This window comes from Sminthopsis crassicaudata, chromosome 5 (genome assembly GCF_048593235.1).
Source record: "Sminthopsis crassicaudata isolate SCR6 chromosome 5, ASM4859323v1, whole genome shotgun sequence".
Classification (NCBI taxonomy): domain Eukaryota; kingdom Metazoa; phylum Chordata; class Mammalia; order Dasyuromorphia; family Dasyuridae; genus Sminthopsis; species Sminthopsis crassicaudata.
This window is the reverse complement of record NC_133621.1, coordinates 11,583,744-11,610,113: the sequence shown is the minus strand read 5'-3', so window position 1 is coordinate 11,610,113 and position 26,370 is coordinate 11,583,744. Positions and strand designations below refer to the sequence as shown.

The 26,370-nt window shown below is 47.4% G+C and overlaps 1 protein-coding gene across 3 annotated transcripts in view; it reads right to left on the bottom strand.

Annotated features, from left to right (window-relative positions):
- Positions 1–26,370, bottom strand: part of DNAH11 (dynein axonemal heavy chain 11) — a 276,162-nt gene that overhangs the window by 40,926 nt on the left and 208,866 nt on the right. For all 3 annotated transcript variants that reach the window (XM_074268964.1, XM_074268965.1, XM_074268966.1), the window contains 8 exons: positions 20,626–20,739; positions 19,624–19,767; positions 18,438–18,620; positions 17,094–17,195; positions 15,950–16,084; positions 8,980–9,153; positions 5,925–6,160; positions 4,388–4,510 (listed from right to left, as the gene is read on the bottom strand). In XM_074268964.1, the coding sequence (XP_074125065.1) occupies positions 4,388–4,510; positions 5,925–6,160; positions 8,980–9,153; positions 15,950–16,084; positions 17,094–17,195; positions 18,438–18,620; positions 19,624–19,767; positions 20,626–20,739 (1,211 nt within the window). The remainder of the gene's footprint in view (positions 1–4,387; positions 4,511–5,924; positions 6,161–8,979; positions 9,154–15,949; positions 16,085–17,093; positions 17,196–18,437; positions 18,621–19,623; positions 19,768–20,625; positions 20,740–26,370) is intronic.

Sequence of the window (26,370 nt, the reverse complement as noted above, 5' to 3'; positions counted from 1 at the left end):
AAAAGACCAGAAGCTCTTTAATGAAAACACTGAAACTTAATGATGCCCGCTTCACATACATCCTCCTTCTTGCTCTATGATGGGCTTCAAGTGTCCTATTCCAGTTTTACCAAGAGACCTCCTGTTTTTACTGAGACAGAGTCACGGAAATGGAATATGAGAAGACAGTCATCTTGGTTTGACCCTGAACAAATCATTTTATGGCTGTCTGCCTCAGTTTCCTTAACTGTAACATGGGGTACTATTATTACCTACTTTCTAGGATTGTTATGAGCATCAAATTAAATATTATCTTGTATTGGAGTATTATTAAATATTATTACTTACAACAGCCTGTTTTAACAACTAGCAAAAGCCCTTTACCCAAGAAATTACTTTCCCTCCATTTAAAATTTCCTTATCTATATGCTTGTTTCTCTTCAATAATTCTCCTCAAGGACAGGGACTGTTTGACTTTTGTCTTTTGCTGTCTGGATCCAGGAGATGTTTCAGAACAGTTTGTTTGTATTGAATTGACCTTCCCTGAAACCTGTCTGCTGAAGAAGAGGGAGGAAAAGTCCTGGTAACTCACAGGGTACAGAGAGCTTGGAGCAGATTTGGAAATTTGAGATGATTCTGACCAAAAAAATGATTGTTCCCATCTCATTGGAAGTAATGCTGTTTTAATGAGCTAATGAAAAGGTACATTAAACAAACAAACAAAAAAAGATAAAACTTTTGAAACTTGAGGGTTCCAAATATTCACTGCCCAAATTCAAGTTTAAACTGGTTTTCAAGGAATCTGGAATAAGGTACAACTGGTTCCACCAATAGGTCAGAATGGCCTGATTAAAAGAGGCGAAGGGATGGGGATTGTCGAAGAAGGAGACAAATGAAAAGATTACAATGAGATAATTCAGGTATACCGCATGGTAGACCCCATATAAATGTTTATTGCCCTCCCCCTCAAACTCAGCTTAGCATGTGGCTGTAGTCTACCCTTCTAGGGTGATTTTACATCACTGCCCTTCACACTCACTTTTCCCTGAATTCAACCTCTCATTCCCAGCTTTTGTACAGGCTTGTATAAAATGGCTACACCTAGAATGCTTTCTTCCTCTCTCCTTCTCTGCTTCTGCTCCCTCTCTCCTCTATCTCTTTTTCCCTCCTTCCTCTCTCTCTCTTCTTCCCTCCCTTTCTCTCTTTCTGTCTGTCTTTCTCTCCTCTCTGTATGTCTCTCTCTGTGTGCCTCTCTCTCTCTGTCTCTTTCCCCTCTGTCTCTGTGTGTGTCTTTGTCTCTGTCTCTTCCTCTCTCTGTCTCTCCTTTGTCTGTCTGTCTCTCCCCCATCTGTCTGTCGGCCCATCTCTCTCCTTCACCTCTCTCTCCCTCCTCTGCCCTCTACCTGAGTCTCTAGATCCTGACTCCATGCACAGTTCAAGCCCTAAGCCGCCTCCCTTTGCACATTTTCTTAGCAATGTCTGCCTCATTAAGTTCTTATAGCTATGTAATTATTGCACCTCTCTTCCTCCTTTTCCTTCTCTTCATATAAGATAAGATCTGGGAGGGGAAGAATCCCCAGCGCCTTCCATGAAGAGAGCACCTAGCACAGTCTCGTCTTGTTGAACTCCTTGGACCGAGGGAAGAAACAACTTTTTGTTCTGTCCAGGAGCCTCCTTCCAGCCCTCACGTGTGAAAGCTAGCAAATTTGCTTTGGAAAGAGGACACGCTGATAAATCTTCCCCACCATGTTTTCTTTCGATTGACACCATAAAATATATTTTACTTAGAATTAGGATTGTCTGAAGCTCAGTGGATTTAATTATTTGTAATTACCCCGTTGTTGTCGGACTGTAGCTACTTTATGACAGTGCTATCTACTGTGTGGGTCAGGTCCCACTGTATATCTTTTCAAATACAGAATTAATGTACTATTGATGAAACCATTACCAGAACCAAATGAAAGTCGGGGCTGATGGATTGGTCCTCGGGGAGCTGTCAGACATGAAAGGAGTAATTAGTATTCATTACTCCATACTCCACAACATTCCAATTATTCATGAACTTTAACTTTTGGACTGCGCCTGTATCTATCTTTCCCGACTTGTGTTATTAGGAAGAAAAAACAAATGTCAGCTATGGAAAAAACAACCACTAGTAACCCCAAACTTAGAAAGGAGAAGAAGGGAAAACAAAGCTCTGCCGGAGCGCAGCCCCGCGGAAGTTTGGAGGGAGGGAAAGCAGCAGATCCAAGTTTCTCAGGGAAGAGACCAAGAGCAACCGTTGGTCATTGGGAGCATTGGGTGTACAACCGCACAGGGAAACGTCCACGCAGCCAAGGCCCCGGAGAAGCCGGTGCGAGCAAGCAAACAAGTCTTAATGAAAGTCTACTGTGGGTACCATAAGAGAAGAGGAATAATCCCTGCCCTCAGAGGGTGGAAGGTTCACTTTCCTCCTGGATGGTCACCAAATACAGTTTTACTTCTACCCGTGTGCTTCCCTATGCTTTCTCCAATGTTGAGAGTGTGAGAGGCAAAGTCACAGACGGCGAGTCCAAATTTCCCCTCTCTCATTTACACATGTGACCTTCCCTGGTCTGAATCTTAGCTTTCTCATCTGTAAAATGAGGAAGTGGGACTATGTAGCCCACATCTGACGTGGCTGCCCAACTTGACACTCAGAGCTTCACACGCTGGATCCTACCCTCGTTTTAACTTCTCTCTGAGTCCACGCGCCGTAACTCTTGCTCCTGAGCCCCCATCAGTGAGCTTAGTCAGGAGACACGAGTGACACAAAAAAAGGCATTTGTGCCTCTGACTCTAACCCTGATCTTAAATGAGACCGTGCCCCCTGAGACTTGTCCTGTGGACAATGGTCTCCCCGTAGGCTGGCTGAGTTCTTTCCTAGAGTTTCCATTTGAGGAAATACCCACCGGCTCTTCTCACTCCACTCCCCGCCCATGACTCATTGGGATGCTCCTGATGTCCTCCTCCATGCTCAGCTCCCTATTCCTTTCTCAGCCGCAACGTAAGCTTCTTAAGGGCAGAAACTGTCTTTCTTTTGGGTTGCATTTGTTTTCCCAGCCCTTAGAATAGAGCCTGTGCATAGTAATTACTTAAAAATGCCTGACTCTATTTATTTACATGCTAGAATAACATTGTTAGAGCCGTAGCTATGAAACATTCCCATCGTAAACCTGGGGCACATCCTGCTACAACAGAGAATCTGGGGGAAGATTGGCAGAGACTCATGACCAAGGCAACTCATCTGTCCAGGACCACTGAGACCCCATGTCTTTTCTCTTCTCATGGTATCCTCCTGTTAGTCTGTAAGGATCCCAAGTTAATCTTAGCTTTGTCTCAGTTCCCCATCCCCGGGAGCCTCCATCTGACCAAACCCCAAAGAAGTAAGAGAAAAGAACTTGATGTCCCCTCCCACAGCTGCAGGATTGAGGCTGAGGTCAAAGAGCATGAGCAGAGGAGGCAAGCGGATGCTCCTGATCCCCATCTCTGGAGTGGGCACGTCAGCGCGCTCCCTGATTAGCATCCCTTTCTTGGGGTGCTGCAACTATAAAAATATGTTCTTCATGCATCAGCAGGAGTTGCAATTAGATTCACTCTTTGTTAAGGGCTGCAGGATTTGTCAAATGGCTTATTAAGCTGGTCTAAATTTATGTCTGAGTGCATGCTGGTTTATTAAACAATTATAACTTGTCAGTCACTGCAAACAGATTGACTTTATGCAGTGTACCTTGCACATAAATAATTTATTAATCCATTATCTGATTCTTAAAACAGAAGTGGTTATATTTGGTAAACCAGCTCCTGGGGCCATGTTTAAGTAAGTCTACTCCCACTGATGCTGACTGGATACTAGAGAGACCTCGAGGAGGCAAGGGGATGGCCCCAAATACACTTAGGTGAGAGAAAGGGGGAGACCGGGGAAAGGAGGAAAAGGGAAAGGAGCACAATAACGAGCCTCTATGTAGCTCAAGATGCAAAGGGACAGGGAGATAAATGGGGGGAAATGGAGTTGGAGTCATGCGTTGGGCAGGAGAGTGGAATGGCTTTCTGGGAAACCACTTGATGGCATTCCCATTATTCTATCAACAAATGGGGCTTTCTAAGGATCTGACAAGGTATCTAACCAAATTCTGGTAGAGGATCCCAGAATCTCCCCCTAAAATATCTCTTAAAATAATTGGATTTCCTACATTTTCACCTTTTGCAGCATTTCAGGTACAGAGGGAAGCTTTTGGTCTCTGGGTCAGTTGTGACATAGCTCTGAGATGGGGAGTTACTAATATCATGAAATTGAAATCTTTGTGTAAAATCCAAGTGGTCGGGAAAGACCTTTACCCAGAGAACTTGACTCAAATCTAGAATGCTTGAGGAATATGGGGATACTCACTTTCCCCGTTTAATTGTGTTCCTTCCCAGCAGCGGATCAAGGACTGGATCGATGGTCTCATCCAAGTTCTCAATGAGCGTGACTTCTCCAAAAGCCAAAGCATTTTCAATGGCATTCAAAAACCTGAGGATTCAGCCAGAACTGAGACTATGAATTGGGTGGGCTTATACTTAAAATAAGTGAAAAACTTGACCCACAACCCATCCCTCATTAAATGAGGGGCTTTTATAATAGGACAGCATCTATAACAAGCTGAAAAAAAGCCATTACACTCTCATTTTAATCCATCCTGCATCAAATGAGAAGCCTTTGTAATTAAAATTTATAATAGTAATATAATCTATAACAGGCTAGGAAAAAGCTAGTGTAGTTTAATTTTAAGATTCCTTGCTATGGGTAGGAGCAGGCCCTCTACCCAGTCAGGCTGCCCTTGTTCCAACGGTTGGTGGACCGTCTTTAAGAGTGGTTACCATCCTCCAGAGTCATCTTCCTGCGGCCAGGCTGTGGCCAGAGAGCTGGCTACCTCTCTTCTGCCAGCCTCCGTTTGAAGTCCTTTAAAAACTTGCTTAAGTAAACTGGCACAACCTTGGCAGACCAGTGTGGTAGTAGCCTTTGGTGGAGGATACAAAGGGATGCCATGTTGACCTTATGATTATTTTTTTATTAAATTTTATTTTTCAATTAACAAGCATTTATTTTTTCTCTCTTTCTCTCTACCAAAGGGGAGGGAAAGAAAAATGAAATTTTCATAACAGATTTTCACAATCAAACAACACAAATTTTCATCCTGACCAAGGTCGAATACTGGCTCTTTTTTTCAGGATAAGCATTTAAGCAAACATTATTGGAAACTCCCAAGGCAGGATCCACTTTGAAATGGTTAATATGCACAGATTCCACCCCAAGAGCTGAAAGTGCCCTCAGAAATTCACCATCGTAGTGATGGGGCTGTGTCATCACCGGACCTATTGCCATTTGTCAGGGGCCGCCTCCTCCCAGTATTGCCCTGTCTGAAACTCCCCCCTCTCAGCAGATCATCTCCAAGAAGTGCAACCTGAGGCCTGCTCTGAATTTAGGTGGGATGGACCTTGAATTGTTTTAAGAGATAACTTTAAGATACTTTTTAATGGGGCTGAGGAGTAGACACAGCAATAACAATGTTAACAAAAGGAGAAATTGGATTAACAAAGCTAGGCTGGATGGCCCTTTGCCTTGGACCAGCTGGAGCAGAATACTAAGTGACAAGATTACATAGGCAGAGGCAGCCAAGGCTCCTTCCAGCTCGGTGAACCACAAGGTGGTTCTTTAAACCCAGTGTTTATGGATGTCGGGCTTGGGCCAGGATGACTGTCCTGGGGCTATTTGGGAAGTCCTTCCCCTGGGAGAGCCAGCCTCTCTCTGGGCTGCTGATGTTCTGGAATCTCCTCCCGGGCCCAGCGGCTCTAGGGGCTCCAGCCAGGTGAGGATAGGAGCAAGGACTGGGCCCCTCTGGGTCAGAGATCAGCCCTCCTGCAGGTCAGATGTCAGATTCACCTACCCTTTCTGGCCCAGGCGGAGGACTCTGAGCTCAGCCCCGAACTTCTTCTTGATCCACTTAATCCCCTGCTGCTGTGGGTCAACCATGAGCGGCCAGCGTTCGGCATGGGTGAGGATGGCGGCGTTTTCGGTGGACATGCGGTCACTGGGCAGCCCCTCGTTGTTCCACGCAGCCACGGCCGCGTCATCGGTCAGCATGGCGATCGGGTCCAGGCCCGTAGTGATGGGGATGGCGACCTTGAAGAGCAGAGGCGCAGCATTGGAAACAAGGTAAGGAGCAGGAGCCCAGAGAGCCTCTGGAGAAGGGAAGTCTGGCCATCAGTGAACCCAGCACACAGTGGAGCATAACTGGGAAAAGGCAACCAGGGCTTTGCCCGACATGTCAGGGGGCACAGGCCCCCATTCCCTTCTGCAGTGACCCTGTGCTGGTATATAGTGGCTCATGAGCAGTTCCCCCACCCCTCAGTGTTTACGTATATGGACATGTAAAAAAAAAAAAAAAAAAAAATATATATATATATATATATATATATATATATATATACACACACACACACACACACACACACACACATACATATGATGTATGGACATATAGACATGTGTATATAGATATATAAACATATATATATATAAATATATATAATAGAATCATAAGATAGCTAACATTTATAGAGAACTTTATGAATTGAAAAGTACTTTTTTCCGTTTTCCCTCACGATTCTGGCTTACAGGTACTATTATTATCCCCATTTTAGAAATAGGGAAAGTGAGGCAGAGAATTTAAGTGACTTGCCAGAGCCACAGGCTATTAGGGCCGAGAGAAGAGGAATTTGATTCGTTCTGCTCCGTGGCTGGTTGTAAGGAAAGACTTTCTAACAGTGAGAGCTGCCCGAAAATGGAAGCTGCTTCATGGAGCTGCCCTCACTGGAGGCATTCAAAGCAAGCTTGGATGGTCACTGGCTGAGGATGTAACTAAGGAAGAGCCATAATCCCAAGAAGTGTGGGAATTGAGGCAGGAATTGATGCAGAGCAAAGGAAGCTGAGCCAGGAGAATCACAACCGGAACCACTAGGGTCATAGGAATCTCTGCCCACCCCTGGCCAGTTTTAGTGCCTTAGTTCAGAGCCCAGTTGTCCTGGTCTAGTTATACTATTTCTGATTTCCCAGAGTCAGCAACATCTGCATCTCTAGTAGAAAAACATTCTGGATCTTGTCCAGCAGAAAGAGCAAAGGGCCTGTGTTCGAATTCCCTCTCTGCCATTTAGGACTTTGGGCAGGACGGTCACTAGAAACTGGGTTTCATGATGCTCTGAGGTCCCTTAGCTAGGGGTGCCTTGGTGACAGAAGGCAGGGCCTGAAGAGACAGCCAGAGGTGCCCCAGTGCACAGAGCACTAGGCCCAAAGTCAGGAAGTCTTCATGGCTCTGTGATCCTGGGCAAGTCACTTAACTCTATTTGCCTCTGTTTCCTCATCTGTAAAATAGGTTCATTATCTCTAAGGTCCCTTTCACCAAATGCCATATACCTAGTCTCTTAGTATACGGCAAAGCATGTTCATTTCCTGCCCTCAGACCTATATGATAATCTGAGCCACATACAGCTCATTTAGCCATCCTTTCTTTTAGTATATATTAAATATATTAATTAATATATATTTATATAATGTTATTTTGTTAAATATTTCTCAATTAAATTTTAAAAACTTTTTAACATTCACTTTTTAAAATTTCCCCTCACTCTTCCTATACTCCTTGAGAAGGCAAACAACATGAAACTGTGAAGTCATGTAAAATTTGCCATTCTGAGCCTGTTTCCTCCACTGTAAAAGGGGAATAATAATGTTGATCGTACCAACATTGCAAGGCTCTTCAGAGGAAAGCACTTTATCAATTTTAAGGCTCTAATGTGAGTTAAATATATTATCTCTACTTCTTGTGAAATTTCTTCTATGTATTACTTTTTCCCTCTTGAAGCTTTGGAACTTAATGCAAGAAAATATTTTGGATTGTGCATCTCTCCATTGAGATCCTCTTGGAAATGCTCTGCCCATCATGGGTAGGCCGAGATAATATAATAAAATGACAATTCTACCCAAATTAATCTATTTATTCAGTGCCATACCAAACAAACTGCTGAGAAACTACTTTATAAAGTTAGAAAAAATAATAACAAAATTCATTTGGAAGAACACAAAGTCAAAAATTTCAAGAAAATTAATGGGAAAAATGCAAATGAAGGAATTTATGTCCAAAAAAGAAGTCAAGAACACTTTGAAATGCAAAATGGATAATTTTGATTATATTAAATTAAAAAGGTTTTATACAAACAAAATCAATGCAGCCAAGATTAGAAGGGAAGCAGAAAATCCAAGCTTTCTGATAAAGACTTAATTTCTAAAATATATCAAAAATTGACTTAAATTTAAGAAAACAAACCATTTTCCAATTGTTAATGGTCAAAGGATATGAACAATAATAATAAATATTAAAAAACCCACCAGGTGGAGAATGGCTGAATAAACTATGTATGTTATGGATGTTGTGGAATATTATTGTTTTATAAGAAATGACCAGCAGGATGATTTCAGAAAGAAATCCAATTCCAATAGATATGGGATGGAGAGAGCCATCTGCATCCAGAGAAAGGACTATAGGAACTGAAGGTGGATAGTATTTTCACCTTTTTGTTGTTGTTTGCTTGCATTTTGTTTTCTTTCTCATTTTTTTTCTTTTGATCTCATTTTTCTTGTGCAGCATGATAATTGTGGAAATACGCTTAGAAGAATTGCACATGTTTAACCTATATTGGATTACTTGCCGTCTAGGAGAGGAGGTGAGAGGAAGGGAGGGAATAAATTCTGAAATACAAGGTTTTGCAAGGGTGATTGTTGAAAACTATATTTTGAAAAACTGTATTTTGAAAATAAAAAGCTAGTATTATAAAATTAAATCAAAAAAATTTCTCTGCCCAGTTTAGGTAGTGGAGTCTTGGTAGAAGCTGGAGCTTCTCCTCCCTGTGTCTGCTTTGACACCCTAAGGAAGATGCTACAAGTACCTTTTGGAACTTCAGGAAGGGAATCCACTTGCACTCGACCAGCTCCTGGCGGTAACGCTTCGTAAAATACCCGGCGTAGGACACGAAGGCTGCCGTCAGGAGGACGTCTCCACAGAGCGTCGTCTCTTGGGTCTCAAAGGAGGTGATGGACTGAGCCCAGCGGATCTTCTCAGACTGAAAGAAAAGGTCAGAGGTTTAGGGGAGAGATGGGATAGAAGCTGGTCAGATTCGGAACCTGAATCCCCCCTTCCCCACTCCTGCTTTGGCTGCTGCCTTTAGAGAGAGGGGGAAGTAACCAGCCAGCCTTTTGCAGTCCTTTAGCCCATTTTTCTCTCTGAAGAGTCATCTCATCACCCCCTCTCCTCCACTGTGCTTTCCAAGACCAAAATTCCCATTTCCTTTCATTTTCCACCATTCCCCTCTCATCCACTTTCCCATTCACAAAGGGACCCAGGGCTCTGGCCAAGGCTGCAGGCAAGACCCCCCACCCCAGACTCTCCTCCAGGTTCTGTTTGGCCCAAGTACGAGATGTTCACCAGGACTGAGTTCTTGAGAAGGAAAATGAAGAAACGTGAAATACGTTGGCAAGTGTGCTGGGTCTTTGTCACGCTCACGGATAATTCCCTTCTTTTTTCTAAGGTTCCATTTTGTCATCTGAATGATGAGTCAGACTATATTGACCTCAGAGGGCCCTTTCTAGATTTAAAGTTTTCTTTAGGCAACAAGCAAGAGGGACACAAAGTCCGAATTCAAGGGCACAAATTTGATCTTTGAAGAATCACCGAGAGGTGATGAGATGAAATCTAGAATTAAAATATTTCTCTAGATGGGCATAACTTATTCAAAAGAAAAAAATGTATAGGTAAAGGTGAGAGAGTTGGGGGATAAATTTGTATATTAAGAAGGTATACTTATATGTGAAAATCCAGGAATGAGAGCAGGGGATACCTGAGTAAAGGTCAAAGGAATTGTTGGAATATCACATGGACATTAGAGTGCCCCGGGGGTCTGTAGTGGGCCCTTTGCTGTTTAGTAATTTTATCAATGACGTGGATAAAATGATATCTAATGAGGAGCAAAAATTTGGGAGGGAGACATAACCTTGCAGATGACAGAAGCAGAATCCCAAAGGATCTTGCCATCCAAGAATACTGAGATAAATTTAATAAGATGAAATTTAATTGGGATCAATCTAAAGTCTTACATTTGAATACAAAAAATCAGCTTTGAGGTGTAAAGTAGGAGAGCCATGGCTAGAGGGAATTTTTCTTCTGAAAAAGTTATGGAAAATTTGGAAAGTCCTCCATGAGATTGTGTGTACAAGCAATGGCAATGTTGTAGGATGATCAGTTGTAAATGACTTTGCTATTCTCAGCAATATAATGGTCCAGGACGACTCTGAAGGACTTATGATGAACACACCCAGAGAAAAACCTGATTATGTCCGAATACAGATTGAAACATAAAAAACAAAACAAACAAACAAACAAACAAAAAAAACACACTATTTTTCCTGATAGTTTTTTTTTGGGGAAAGGGTGGTAAGATCTATGTTTTCTTTCTCAACATGACTTTTATGGAAATGTTTAGTATAATTTCACATATGCCTTTTTTCAATCTAGGGGGAGGGAGGAAAAGAACGAATCTGGAACTTAAAGTTTTAAAAACAAATGTGGAAAATCTTTTATATGTAACTGAGGAAAAGAAAAATATTCAACTAAAAAAAAGAAAAAATACAGTTTTAGTGGTATTTAGGTTCAGAGGTTGTAGTCAAAACAAGAAACAAGGTATTGGGCTGAATTCAGAGGGGCAGAGCTTCCGGGAATAAGGGGACGATTGTCCCATTGTCCTCTGCCCCGGTCACATCTCACCTGGACGCTGCTCAGTTCTGGGCACCACAGGTTATAAATCGGATATAGTCCAAGGAGAGCAAACAGGCTTTGAGTTAAGCCATACAAGGGCTGGCAGTTGTTAACTTACCAGCCCTTCAGATTTAATGCCCGAGAAATGACTGTACACATGCAGCGCCCTCAACAGCGATGATGATGATGATGATGATGATAATGATGATGGTGATGGTGATGATGATGGTGATGATGATGATGATGGTGATGGTGATGATGATAGGCAATGTAACATAGCTGATTAAAAATGACCACGCTGGCCTCTCAGAGCCAACAAGACCCAGGTACAGATCCTACCTCTGTCCCAGCCTGACTACGTGACCCCAGCCACATCACCTTACAGTGCCCCGACTGATAGAGAAGGTCCCAAATTGCATGGCAGAGAGGTTTTCTTCTCTGGGAATTCCCTCTATCAATGACCTCACAGGTCCAGATCATCCTCATCCTCCTTGTTATTAATGAGCTGTTAGAAAAGGCTCTCAGGTACCTTTGACTCATGGGCTTTTCCTGATGCGCCTGATTAATACAGTGACCATGGGGACCCAGTGGAGCAAGACGGCGCCTTCATCCCTCCTTCCTTCCCAAGACTTTTCTGTCCTTCCTGGAACTGGTTCTCCATGAGCATTTAAGGAGGCTGACCACAATCACCACTGTGCTCTGCGGGTGGTTCAGACAGCAGCCGGCCCCTGGGTTTGGATCTCGCCTTGAAAACTTAACAGCTTTGCAACTTGGACATATCTAATTAGCCCAGACCCACGACGTTCACCAGTGATACTGATGGAGGTTGGGCTGTGGTGATCTGCTTGCTGAACTTGGACCTGCTCAGTCATTCACTAAGTAATTATGCACCAGCCACACATCCAGAGGTGAAGTAGCCCCCATCCTCATGGCACTTGCATCCACCAAAGCCTAAGGAACATCCATGTCTCTGGTGAGTTATTGGCAGAATTATTAGCTCTGTAACCTTGATCAAGTCAATTAGCATCTCTTGTGGGCCTCACTTTACCCATATGTAAAATGGGAGGCCTGGGCTAAGGTTTCTAGCCCACTTCTGGCCCCATCTTCTCAAAGCCCCCGAACCCACTGAAGTTAGCTAACTCCCAGCTGGCCTTGCCCAATTCCACAGACCACCTCCAGGGACAAGTCAGGGGGCCGAGGGAACCTTTCTCGAGAGAGGCCCTTCCCTTTCTGGGACCAGATTCGCACACGGTTTTCCACGGAAGAGTTTCAGACGTTGCACGTTTCTCTCTTAAGTCACCGCCCGCTCTCGGCAGACAGCGAGCCCATTAATTTGCAAGCATGGCCTCCCATTAGTCCGTTCTCCATCTCTGTTGTCTTTGCTTGGTGAATGGCAAATAATAAAGGGCACCCACCTCATTCTCCAAAACAGCTTTAACTCTGAAGATTTACTCAACGCGGAATGCCGGTCCATTTCCATCTCCGATAATTCTGCAATCCCACCCGAGCCACATAAATCACCAGTGACTCCAGCTAACAAGGGTTTAGGAGTTGCAACATGAAGTGCGATAAATTTCCAGACAGTTAAAAATCACTATAATTTTATTCTAATGCATTATAGATTGCCTGTAATGTCATCCTGGCCGGGGTGACCCATTTCTAATTTTGAACAGCTGTTCAGCTCGGGAGTTAGTTAATGATTAAATATAAATTGCCTGATTTATTAGTCTGAATGGTTGAGCTTCCAGGTCAATGCTATATAGACAAAATCATCAGTCTTGATGCTTTTCAGAAGTTAACTGTCTCCTGCTCTAGTCAGAAAGAATTTATCCTCAAAGGAAAAGCTTTGGCATTCTCAATCAATCCTTTTAAATCTTCCCCCACCTCAGCCCACCGAGAACCTCGGAAGAGAGCCCTCAGGAGGGCCCTGGAAATGACGATGGGCCCAGGGCCCCGCGGGATCCCCTCCGGCACCAAAGCTACATGGGTCAAGGGAAATGTGGCTTTTTCCCTCCCTGGGGACCCAGGAAGTAAATCCAGAAGGGCCCCTTGCTTGGTGCTTCAGGTCCACGGGGGTCTACCTGCTCAGGGATCCGCCTATAGATGGTGAATTATAATTGACTCACCCTGAGAAATCCAAGTGAAATGAGGTTCGGGGGAGCTCCTGCCCAGGCTGGGAAGGCTCCGAGCCTTCCTGGGGCAAAGCAGTGACATCAGGGAAGACCCTGAGCAAGAGGAGAGTTTTCCTCAAAGCTGATGACAGAATGCAAAGGGCCATGGATGGGGGAGGAGGGACGGCGGAGCTGCCGATCCCAGGAAGGAGCTGAATTTATCACAAAATCAATACTTCCCTGTCAGAGGTTGTGGCGTTTCTGGCATTACAGATGGGCCCGAGCCTCTGCCCCAGGAGCCAGGGCTCTGCCCACTGCAGCACACCGTTGGAAAGTTTGTTGTTTCCCAACTAAAGGTAGCTCTGGCAGTTCTGACCATCGGCGTCGAGCAGAAAAAGCTTGTTGCTCTCCACAAGGAGATGGAATTTCTCTCTTCAGAGTTCCCTTGTCAAATCTAAGTATCCCCAATTGTCTTAACCGGTCCTTGTAATTAGCATCCTGTTCTTCGGTCAGGGGGCAAACAGACCCAACCACAGGCCTGGGCAGGAGGCGCCTTTGGGGGCTCCCACTGGCCCCGCCCTTCACAGCCCCATCTCTGGAGACCGGAAGATCCCAATCTAAGTCGGTGCACCTGGGGTGCAAGTTTTGTGAGATTTAGTGTATGTGAGTTCTGTGAGGATGGGGGCTTCAGCGGGTGTGAGTTCCGTGAGGATGGGGGCTTCAGCGGATGTGAGTTCCGTGAGGATGGGGGCTTCAGCGGATGCGAGTTCCGTGAGGATGGGGGCTTCAGCGGATGCGAGTTCCGTGAGGATGGGGGCTTCAGCGGATGCGAGTTCCGTGAGGATGGGGGCTTCAGCGGATGTGAGTTCCGTGAGGATGGGGGCTTCAGCGGATGCGAGTTCCGTGAGGATGGGGGCTTCAGCGGATGTGAGTTCCGTGAGGATGGGGGCTTCAGCGGATGCGAGTTCCGTGAGGATGGGGGCTTCAGCGGATGCGAGTTCCGTGAGGATGGGGGCTTTAGCGGGTGTGAGTTCCGTGAGGATGAGGGCTTTAGCCGTGAGGATGGGGGCTTTAGTGGATGTGAGTTCCGTGAGGATGGGGGCTTCAGCGGATGTGAGTTCCGTGAGGATGGGGGCTTCAGCGGATGCGAGTTCCGTGAGGATGGGGGCTTCAGCGGATGTGAGTTCCGTGAGGATGGGGGCTTCAGCGGATGCGAGTTCCGTGAGGATGGGGGCTTCAGCGGATGCGAGTTCCGTGAGGATGGGGGCTTTAGCGGGTGTGAGTTCCGTGAGGATGAGGGCTTTAGCCGTGAGGATGGGGGCTTTAGTGGATGTGAGTTCCGTGAGGATGGGGGCTTCAGCGGATGTGAGTTCCGTGAGGATGGGGGCTTCAGCGGATGCGAGTTCCGTGAGGATGGGGGCTTCAGCGGATGTGAGTTCCGTGAGGATGGGGGCTTCAGCGGATGCGAGTTCCGTGAGGATGGGGGCTTCAGCGGATGCGAGTTCCGTGAGGATGGGGGCTTTAGCGGGTGTGAGTTCCGTGAGGATGAGGGCTTTAGCCGTGAGGATGGGGGCTTTAGTGGATGTGAGTTCCGTGAGGATGGGGGCTTCAGCGGATGTGAGTTCCGTGAGGATGGGGGCTTTAGTGGATGCGAGTTCCGTGAGGATGGGGGCTTCAGCGGATGCGAGTTCCGTGAGGATGGGGGCTTCAGCGGATGCGAGTTCCGTGAGGATGGGGGCTTCAGCGGATGCGAGTTCCGTGAGGATGGGGGCTTCAGCGGATGCGAGTTCCGTGAGGATGGGGGCTTCAGCGGATGCGAGTTCCGTGAGGATGGGGGCTTCAGCGGATGCGAGTTCCGTGAGGATGGGGGCTTCAGCGGATGCGAGTTCCGTGAGGATGGGGGCTTCAGCGGATGCGAGTTCCGTGAGGATGGGGGCTTTAGCCGTGAGGATGGGGGCTTTAGTGGATGCGAGTTCCGTGAGGATGGGGGCTTTAGCCGTGAGGATGGGGGCTTTAGTGGATGTGAGTTCCGTGAGGATGGGGGCTTCAGCGGATGCGAGTTCCGTGAGGATGGGGGCTTCAGCGGATGCGAGTTCTGTGAGGATGGGGGCTTCAGCGGATGCGAGTTCCGTGAGGATGGGGGCTTCAGCGGATGCGAGTTCCGTGAGGATGGGGGCTTCAGCGGATGCGAGTTCTGTGAGGATGGGGGCTTCAGCGGATGCGAGTTCCGTGAGGATGGGGGCTTTAGCGGATGGGAAGTCTTTGAAGAACACAGCTAGCAAGTTAATATAAATGGCTGCAAAACCCAATTCTTTGAGAGGAAGGGGAAAAATAAGTCGAACAAATGTAGCCCCCTCCCGGTAAATATGGTTCTAATGCTAACGGGAAGGAGGCAGAGTTTCCATCAGGGAAGAACCGTACCCACCCGTCCCAGTGATCCGCCTCACGTGGGCGCCTTTGCTCGGCTCCGGCGGTAACTGCCCGGCTGAAGAGATGCTTGCCCTTCTGACCCAACAGTTACTTTTATAGAAAGGTAATAGCCGTACTACCGCGTCCTCCGTTTCACCTCCCATCTTAGGGAAAACATGCTTTATTTTTATTTTTTCCTAATCATAATTCTGTAAATGGAAAATCCACTCCAGATACAGCCCCAGCGGGCGGATTCCTCTGTTTATGGGCCGTGGATAAGGGAGGCGGATAAGCCGTGAGTCACCCCTGACCCTGGGAACGCTCGGTCCCTGGGCTCGTTAGTGGAGATTGCCTCGGTGGTCAGAGCACGTCCGTGGCTGGCACTAATGTGCTCATTTACCTCGTGGGGAACTTTCCCCTCTGGGAACAAAGAAACAGAAATAGGGCCATCCAAGGGAGGGCTGAGGGCGGCGCACTGTCTTTTCCTTGTCAGAAATGCTATTTACACGGGCTTTGGAAGAAGGGTGGGACGACGGGAGAGGAAAGAACCCTGGCCCTTTGGGCCCCCCGGAGGGAGACATCACTTGCCTCGAGCTCCCCGACGAGCCTGTTGGCCAGCCCGATGGTCCTGCTGGTCTGGTTCACCTGCTCCTGACACCGGACCTTCTCGGCGATCGCCTTCTCGAAGGATGCCGTAAGTTGGTTGAGATTGTCACCCAGCTCCTGAGGGACAGAACCAAACTGGCTCTGGTCACAGTCCCTGCCGCGCCTTAGCAACAGTGGCCACGGCCCAGCCTCTTGGAGGCTCATGGGATGTACATCCCCCTCCTCTCCCTAATGTGGCCTCCCCCTTTTGTGTTCCCATCCAACTGTTTCTGCAGCACTTCCCGAAGCTGTCTCATCCTGGGCTTGCCCTCACTGCCTGGTGCTCCCCTCCCTGGAACACCCAGGAAGCTCTGCCCGCTCTCCCGAGCCTCCCCAGGCCAGCCGGCCCCTCTCTGCCCGCTCTCCCGAGCCTCCCCAGGCTAGCCGGCCCCTCTCTGCCCGCTCTCCCGAGCCTCCCCAGGCCAGCCGGCCTCTCTCTGCCCGCTCTCCCGAGCCTCCCCAGGCCAGCCGGCCTCTCTCTGCCCGCTCTCCCGAGCCTCCCCAGGCCAGCCGGCCTCTCTCTGCCCGCTCTCCCGAGCCTCCCCAGGCCAGCCGGCCTCTCTCTGCCCGCTCTCCCGAGCCTCCCCAGGCCAGCCGGCCTCTCTCTGCCCGCTCTCCCGAGCCTCCCCAGGCCAGCCGGCCTCTCTCTGCCCGCTCTCCCGAGCCTCCCCAGGCCAGCCGGCCCCTCCCTGCCCGCTCTCCCGAGCCTCCCCAGGCCAGCCTCTCTTTGCCTCCTGACTCTGCCCCTGACTTTCCACACTTCAGAGCCATCACCCCCACTGCCAAGTATCTTCACCGGTTTCTGAGAGCCCCCCACCGCCCCTTCCTTTTGTGCAAATGTGATGTGCTATTGAACCTTCCAGGAAATTAGAGTTTCTAAATATGGGGATAAAAGGAGAGAACTCCGGACTGGGGCACTGCAGAGGCAAAGTCACGGTGGTGAGCTACGGCAAGGCGGTCACTTTTGTTTTATGCTCACTCAAACAAGCAGCAGACTTGGGCGTGCAGGTTCAAAGGCCCCAGGCCCCTCTCCAGGACGACGGGCAGCCCTGTCTGCGGGTGGGGGCAGCCCCTCCGGGGCACTCACCGCCAGCTTCCTCCGGATGGCCCCCAGCTTCTCCGTAGCTGCCTCCAGCTCCACATTGGCTTCAGCAAGAGCCTGGCGCTTGGGCTCCACGTCACAGTAGACCTGAGAGAAACCGGACCTGGAGAACGTGCTTGGGCCTCGGCGTCCCTCAGGCTCCCGGGAGTTTGGCCACACGGTCCCCACGGATGTGACTGAGGGTTACGGGGTGCCCCGCTCAGGGAGCCTCCAGGGCACTCTGGGCTGTCTGGGATGCTTTGTGCAAGGGGACATGCTGCCCAAAGGCAGGGCAATGAATGCAATGAACTGCTAGGTCCTAACCTAAGATTGTAGGCACAGGGTAAGAATAGACTTCATGGTCCACTAAGGCCTCGGCCTCGTTTTTCAGACGAGTCACAAAGAGTAACAGGCAGAATTACTACAGTTTGGCTATTTCCGACAGTAAGAATACGAAGCACTTTAATCAGCACACATGGGTTAAGTGCTGGGCTTTGGGGCACGGAAAGAGCCCATCCCTGAGGATGTGAACATTCTGAAGACAGAACTAGCAGCAGACCAAATCCATACCCACCGGGGGGGGGGGGGCCGCAGCTGGCAGGCCGGGACAGGGAGCCCCCTGGGGAGGGGCCTTTGAGCCGCTTCTGGGAGGAAGTCAGGGACTCTAAGGGAGGCCGGTCCAATACAGGGGACTGCAGGGCGAAGGGGCCAGAGAAGTGGGACGCCAGAGCCCCAGGGAGGGAAGGAAGCAGGCTTACAGAGGCCTCCAAGCAGCAAAGAGCCGTGGTGACAGAAAGCCACTGGAGTTCACTGAGTGGGTACGAGGGACCTGATGTACTCACGAGCCCCAGAGGGGCCAAGCGAGCCACGAACCCACCTGAGGTCACCCGGAAATTAGGCAGCAGGCTGGGATGGCAGCCCGGCTCCTGACTCCCTAGCCTCCTCCCCAGATGAGGAGGGCCGGCCATCGGGTTTCTCCCTGGCCAGGGCCTTGGACAGCTAACGCTCACTGCTTTGCGCTTGAAGGAGGTAACTGTCCAGTCTGGCTCAAGAGCACAGGAAGGGTTTTCACGTATGTGCGGACAATTCTTCAGTGCAACGCATGGCTTTAGTGGAAACCTTTGCTACGGAGGCTTCAGGGTGTTTCATTCCTTTCTATTAATATTAGGATATTAAAAAATGCTCTTTCTGCCCGCCTTTTGAATGTCTAAACCAACCCACTCAATGCAACCAGCATTTATTAAGCACCTGCTGTATTCAGGAGACTGGAGAAGAGGCCCCAGGCTGGGAGAATGGCCCTGATCTCTGGGCCCCTGCCCTCTCCTCCCACCAGGACTCCGGCCCGGCTACCTCGTAGAACCTGACAATGTTGATGACCCAGGCGCAGAGCCCGGCGGCGGCGAAGGACTTGGTACGGATCAGGTTGGGGTTGAACTCGGGGTCCCTCAGGTACTGCTCATGAACCACTCTCAGACAGTTCTCCGGAATGTGCTCTTTGTCGTAGTTAATTAGTGCCTGCAAAAAGTCATCGACCTGCAAAGGGAAAAGGCGCATTGCCGCGAGCCGCCGCCACTGCCGAGAAAATGCCACAATCGGAAGGGAAAATCGGCTTTTAGGCCCCAGTCACAAAAGCGGAATTGGCAAGCGGCCTTCCTCCCACTGTTCGGCTTTTTCAGGCTTTCCCGTGTGGCAGGAGCATTAGCAATGGACACTTTGAAAATCTCTCCCACCCCACGGTCGAACATTCAGTCCCGACGCAGGAGGCATTCCCATTTGGAAGAGATGAAAAGAAAAATAATAATAATCATAAAAAAGAAAAGCCCATTGCTTCACCTGCACTTGCAAAATTTTCCCGGAACAAGAAATCCATGTAATTTTCTCCTGCCTACACTTGGCAGCCCTCACAATTCTGCAAACAATTAGTAACTTTCCAGCTGACACTCACGGCCACTTGAATATGTCACCCAAACTCTGCAAAGAAACGCCTTGGAGTCATGGGGACATCAGCCCTCTCGGGCCTTCCTGCCCAGCCGAGGAGCCCGGGCCCCAGCAGAATTCAGGGTCAGCATTTGCAACACTTGCCATGTCCCAAACGCTTCCTGTAGGCTCTCTTTGGTCTTTACAACAACTTGGGGAAGTGGGTACCAGTTAGCTCCATTTCCCAGATGAGTAAACTGAGACTGCCAAGGGTCTGAGGCTGGATTTGAACTTGGAGACTCCAAGCCCGGCGCTCTGTTGACTGTGACATCTGCTTGGTGGGGAGCAGGAGGACCAACATCAAAAATCTGACTACTAGGTATTTAAAAAAATGAGATTTTTTTTTTTTTGTAACTTATTATCCACCATGCAATACAGCAGAGTGGGGTTGGGAAAGCTGTCAGAGGCCACGTAGGGCAATCTGTGTCAGAAGGATGCCCAAGGGCCCCTGAACAAAGGGGAGAAGGGTCTCCTCTGTTGGCAGAAGGCCCCCTCAACTTGCTTCCTGCCAAACTGAAAATCCCTGAAGAAACTCTGGAACCTGATGAGGGGCCATTACCTTTCCCATAAAGATTTTGGCGGCTTTCCAGCTGCGGTCTTTGGGTATCCGGCCCCGTGGAGCCAGCAGGACCATCACGGCCGCGGTCACATTGGTGACTGCGATGGGCGGGTTGGGGAAGGCTTTCAGCTCGCTGAGGTTCACCTAGGAGCCAACAGACATTCATTCATTCATTCATTCATTCATTCATTCATTCATTCATTCATTCATTTATTTATTTGCCAGCAGACATTTATTGAGTGCCTACTGTATGCTAGGCACTATGCTAAGTGCTTTACGAATATCTCCTTTAGTTCTCCAACAATCCTTGAAAGTAGATGTCATTATTATCCTTATTTTACAGAAGAGGAAACTGAGGCAGATGGAGGTTAAGTAATTTGCCTGAAGTCACCCAGAAAATAAATGTCTGAAGCTGGATTTGAACTCTGTTCTTCTCCAGCCCAAGCCCGGCACTCTATCCAGCTAGCTGCTCAAGAACCCCACTCCTCCTCCTCTCCTCCTCTTCTTCCTTCTCTCTCTCCTCTTCCTTTCCCTGCTACTCCTCCTGCAGCCGGTGCAGCCATAGCAATGGTGGTAGCACTACTACTGTCCCCATCACTACCACCGCTGCGCCATCACTACCACCGCTGCGCCATCACTACCACCGCTGCGCCATCACTACCATCGCCACACCATCATTACCATCGCCACACCATCACTACCACCGCTGCGCCATCACTACCACCACTGCTGCGCTATCACCACCGCTGATGCTCCTGGTAAGAATGATTCAGAGCCATTGTGACCCCATATTGACAGCCCAGGACCCAGGTTCAAATTACTGCTCTGCCACAGACTGTCTCGGACAGGCAACTGCCCTTGGTAAAGATGACGGGGCCGGACCCGAGGGCCTCCAGGGCCTTCCTCGGCTCTCAGTCCCACCCTCAGAAAGCCAAACTCCCACTTCCTTTCAAAGTGACTGTGGAGGCAATTTGCCCAGCTGGGAAGCCGGCTGACATTTACCCTGTTGAGCGTGACCAGGGCCTCTGTGGCAGCAACGAGGGCGGGCTCTGCTTTGGCCAGGTCTGCCTCGCACTCCCTTTGTTTCTGGAACACTTCTGTCTGGATGGCGGCCACCTAATCATGGACATAGAGACAAGAACACACAGACACAGGCCACACAAGCTTTAGTTTCTTGTCAGAAAAGGCACTGTTGTGAAGGCAGCCAAGAAAACACTCATCTATCATGGGCAAGAGGAAAGTAGGGGCACAGCGCCTGGCTCCCATGGCAGGGGCCAATCGGGGCACGGCAGGTGGGCGCAAAGGCCTTTGTGGAAGCGAAAGACCAGTTAGCAATGAGCCCTAACGCTGGCCTGCTGGGTGATTCTGGTTCTCAAAGAGCCCACTCACCTGCCAGGGCCTTATTTAAAAAGTGTTTTGTGGGAAGCACGAGGGAGAGGGATGAGTTATGATCGTGACTTTCAACAAGAAAACAATCATGAGGAGCTTGGGGAGCTCGTGTCTTATAAGGAATCACGCTGAGGTAACCCATGGATATCATCTGAGAAACTGTATAACTGGGGGGAAAGCGGAGAAAGATTGAAGGAGCAGCTCAAGTGAGCGTGTCCCACTCAGTCCACCAGCATCCCCAGCTGTCCTGGGAATGAGAGGGAGTCTCCCAGCATGCCCTGGGCACGGACTGATAGGAGCCCCTAAATGTGGGTTATACTGATCAGGTAGACGGGGATGGGCCATAATTAGTATTACTGAATGGAACATTCACATCCAAGGTGTGATCGCATCAATGACAATAACTAATGTTTACGTAGTATTTTAAGAACTTTACGCATATTATTTGATCCTCATAATACCCATGTACAATAGGTGCTGTCATTCCCTATTTTTCAGATGAGCAAACTGAGGCAGATAAAGGGTAAGTGACTTGTCCAAGATTATATAGACAGTGTCTCAGTCGGGATCTGAGCTCAGCTCTCTCTGATTCCCTTTTTATTCAGACATTTTGTTGCCTCCTTAGAGCATCAAAGTCTACTGAGAATGACAAAAATCTATTCACCTTCTCATAAGACACACCGATTTGCAAAGCTTAGAATCCTTAACCATTCTGGGCTTTCACCAGATCCTGAATTAACAAGCCCCCAAAGCCCTAACCAATGAGCTTAGATCCCATTTCTTGCTCAGCATTCTAGGATCTCTACAATCTGCCTCCTTTCCTGCCTCTTTGGAGGATAAAAGTCCCTGTATTTGGATGCTACTGAATTCTGTCTGTTAACGTTCATTTTGAAAGCCCTCCTCCAGTCAGTGAGGCTGGTCATCCTCCCTGTCCCAACCTCTCACTTTGTCTTGTAACTAACTTATTGCTATCATTTAGGACCTGAGTTCAAATCTGACCCTCATATGCTCACTTGCTGACAAGTCACTTCACTATTTGCCTCAGTTTCCTCATCTGTAAAATGAGCTGCAGAAGGAAATGTCTCTTTGCCAAGAAAATCCCAAATGGGGGAGGGGAGAATTCTTGGAAGATGGTGGAATAGGTTGGTAAACTTCAAGCTCTCCTAATTTCCCCCACAAACTGAACAAATTTGTATCTCAGAGAGAACATAGATTGGTAAAAAACCAAGAAGATTTGGGGCAGAACTAGGGTCCTCTTGGTACAATCCAAAAAGATCAGAAGAAAGACTGGGAGCTGGGGATTAACCCAAATGAAGTACAAACACCTCTGGGCTAGCTCCACAGGCAAATCCAGTAGGGACCCCCAGGGCTAGCTGGGTGTGGTCCAGCCTCAGCAGGAGCAGGGAGACTTTCACCTCCTAGACTCTTTAGGAGTCTGAGTCCAGGCAGATTGAGGGAACTTCAGCTGATTGGGAACAGACCCAGTTGTGCTGCTGAGATGTGGCCCTGGGGGAGAGGGAGCCAGCACACTGGGAGTGCAGGGGCAGTGGGGCAGAGACGGTGCTGGCTGTGGGCACTTGTAGGAGAATGGAATTCTTGGTTTGGGGTTCCAGGTCATAGGGGAGAGCTCAAGGGAAGTTTGAGGCACCATCTCCCTGCCCCACAATTAGAGGTACTTGCACTAATACCTCTTACTAAAAAAGAAAATTAAAAAAAATTAACCAGCAAGAAAGAAAAAACCCACCACAGAAACATATGATGGGAACAGGGAAGACTGGGATTCATCTTTGGAGAACATTGAAAAAAAAAAAAAAAGCTTCTACCCCAAAGAGTAATGTGAAATGGCTCCCTGCCCTGAGAGAATTTATAGAACTCAAGAAAGAATTTAAAAATCAAAGACATTGAGGAAAAACTTTAATAAAACCATCCAACAAAAACAAGATTGTGAAAAAAAAGTTGAGCAACTAGAAAAGAAGATACAGAATCTCAAAGATGAAAATAACTCTTTGAAAATTACAACAGGACAAGAGGAAGCCAGTGAAACTGTAAGAGACCAAGAAATCAACAAAACAGATTATAAAGAATGAGAAAATAGAACAGAATGTGAAACATCTTATAAGAAAAACAGATCTGGAGAACAGATCAGGAAGAGAAAATATAAGAATAATTGAACTACCTGAAAGTTGTGCCCCCCTCCCAAAAAAAGGGGGATCTTGATACAACACTTAAGAATTAACCCAAGAAAATTGTCCCATAGTGATAGAACATGAGGAGAAAGCAGACATAGAAAAAAAAAATCCACCTATCACCAACTCAGCAAATCCTTCGTGGAAAACACATAGGAACATTATTGCCAAGTTTCAAAACCCCTACATCAAAGACACAATTTTGTAAGAAACAAGAAAAAAAACAATTCAAACATGCTGGAGCTACAATTAGAATTGTACAGGATTTATCAGCAGCCACAATAAAAGACTGCTGGTCCGGGAATCATATCTACTGTCAATCAAAAGAATTAGGCCAAAAATACCACGTACAGCAAAATTATCTATAATATTGAACAAGGAAAAACGGACATTCGACAAACTTGTAGATTTTCAGGACTTTCTATCAACCAAACCCAAACTTAATAGAAAATGTAACATATAAGAGCCAATATCAAAGATCAATATCAAGGCACTTAATGCAGACAAATTGTTTATGTCTCTTTTTAACATGGGAAATATGTAGCATATGTTTAAGACTGACACCAACAGTAGGGCAGCTCAAAAGAAAGATTAGGGCAGAGTTAAAGGAAAAATAATAATTATGTTGTACAAATGAGGTGCGGAGGAAGAATAGATAAGGGCACGAGTTGGGGAGGAGGGCTCATAGTTCCGAAAACCCCCCAAAAGGGTTAATTGGGCAACACTGCATATGTGAAGGCTATAACACCCTCCAAAATCTATAAAGAAATAAGGGAAGAGGAATGGGTGGACTGGGAAGCAGAGGGTGGGGGAAGAGGACAAGGGAGGGAGCCATGGGTAAAGGGAGGCTAAGTAACAGCAAGGTGCATTAGGAGCATTATTAAAGCAGAGTCAGCAGGGAGAGGAAAGACATGTATGTGTGGGGGATATGTGTGTACAAATGTACTTGTGTATGTATAAATCTACATATGAGTACCTAAATATAGCCTTTCTTAACTATGGCCTGCTTGGAGATGGGGGGAGGAAAGGGGACGAAAAGAATAAAGTAAAAAAGGGGAGCAGCAGAGAACAAAAAAAAACAATTTACAAGGAAGTAAAGAAAAGATAGACACTCATGAATACAATTTCTACTAATATATATACTTTCTTGTTATATATTTCGAACCCTCCCTGATGTTCTGCTGGGAACATGACACATGGAGGGAAAGTGGCAAGTGACCCCGCTGGGAAGGAGATGGGAATAGGGAATGAATGGAGGCTGCCATTTTGCTGCCAGAAACAGGGGATCCCTGGGAGGGGCTCTGGGGACCGCATCCCTCTTGTTCTCCGGCTGGGCTGCCCAAGGGGAATGGCTGGGCCGAGCTGCTCCTTAACCTCCTCCTTAGCCTCCGTCTGAAGCACATAAAGCCCTTGGGAGGTAGGCCAGAACCTCAACTAAACATACATTATTTTCTATGGATTTGCAACGAAACAGGTTTAACTCTACCATAAAATTAGACCCAGCTCACAACAAATTATGTTGTCTCCCACATCTTTATTAGCACTAATTGCCTTTCCTCTGATTAACCGCTATTTTGCTATGCACTGTGTACTTTCTGAGCACAATTGTTCAGTGGGTTCTCCCCCTTCCCCTCCCCCTCCTCCCCAGCCATGGGGCACCCCCTCCCCAGCAGCCTGGAGAGTCACTTACAAAAGTGTACTTGGACACAATGCTGTGACACTGTGTCTTTATTATATAAAATTAAACCTGTTCAACTTTAAACAGTCAGGGCACTATTACAGCTGCATATACACACATCTGTATGTGTATGGATGTATATCTGTAGGTAGCCCTCAGAGAGACTTCACCGTGACATCCATTGTGGAAGTTTTGCAAAGTGAGTTACAGACATCATTGAGATTGATTCTCATCCAAAAGCAGCTTTTGCTTTGGAAGCAAATGTTATTAAACCCATTTTACAGATGGAGGTAAATGAGGTTCAGAGACCTAGGTGCTTGCCCAGGGTCACACAGACAAAGACCAGAGCCAAACACAAATTTTCCTGATTTTAAGAAATTCTCACCACTATAGTATGCTGTCTCAGACGTTGCAAGCTGCTCCCAAGATTCCCTTTGCTTCTGGGATAAAGTATAAAGCTCTTTTTTTGTGTGTAGACTGGCTCTGACCTGTTTCCTGACTCATGTTACATTGTCCCTCCACTCTACAGGACTTGGTCTAGCCAACCTGGGCTACTTCCTGCTCCTCTTCAGACCCCTGCCCAAGTGCCAGTTCCTACAAGTGTCCCCCTCTGATCCCACCGGGTGCCAAGGCTGCATTTAGATCAGATCTAAGCAAAAACAGGACATTAGCAGCCAAAAAGCACAGAAGATTCTTTAAGAACTCGCCCAGACAAAAGGGAACATCCGGCACTGTCCAGTAGATAACCTTTGGAAAGGGAATTTTTCTATAACAAGGGAGGAAAGCTGCTTCACAACGTAGGGAGGGAAATGGGCTGTCTTGGAAGTGAGAGTTTCCCTTACTAGAGATCTACAAGGAGGAGTCCTTTATTATTATCGTTATTATTATTATTATTATTATTATTATTATTATTATTATTATATAAGTATATTAATATATATTAAATATTGTAAGAAAGAACATCAGAGATAATTGAATTCAACTTCTTCCTTACAGAAGATGACACTAATGTCCAGGGACTTAGGAGATCTGTCCCAACACACAAGCAGCAGAAAATTTGAACCCAGGACCTCTGACTTTAAATCTAATGCTGTTTAGTAATATATAGGTTGGAGCAGAAGTTACTTCCCAACCACCAGTTTGGGGTATTAGTACAATTCCATCTAATCTTCTAGTTTAAATGTACTGGTTAGGAGGCCAGGGTCTGCAAGTGTCTGAACAGTGTGAGCTGAAGGCTTTCCCTGCCCCCTCCTCCCCCACTCTTTCGGATTCAGAACCAAGCCCCCTTCCCACCAGCAGCTTTCAGTTGGCCCAAAGGCAGAAAATATTTCGAGCCATTCAAATTCAGCTGAAATGTCAACCTCTGAAAGAGCACTATTAGCAAAGAAAACAGGAAGTGCCCTTCCAAGTACAATCCACAAAACAATGGGCGCCCATTAAAAGCAAGTCTTGCCACAGGTGAACAACAAAGGCTGAGAAGGGCAGCCTTACAAG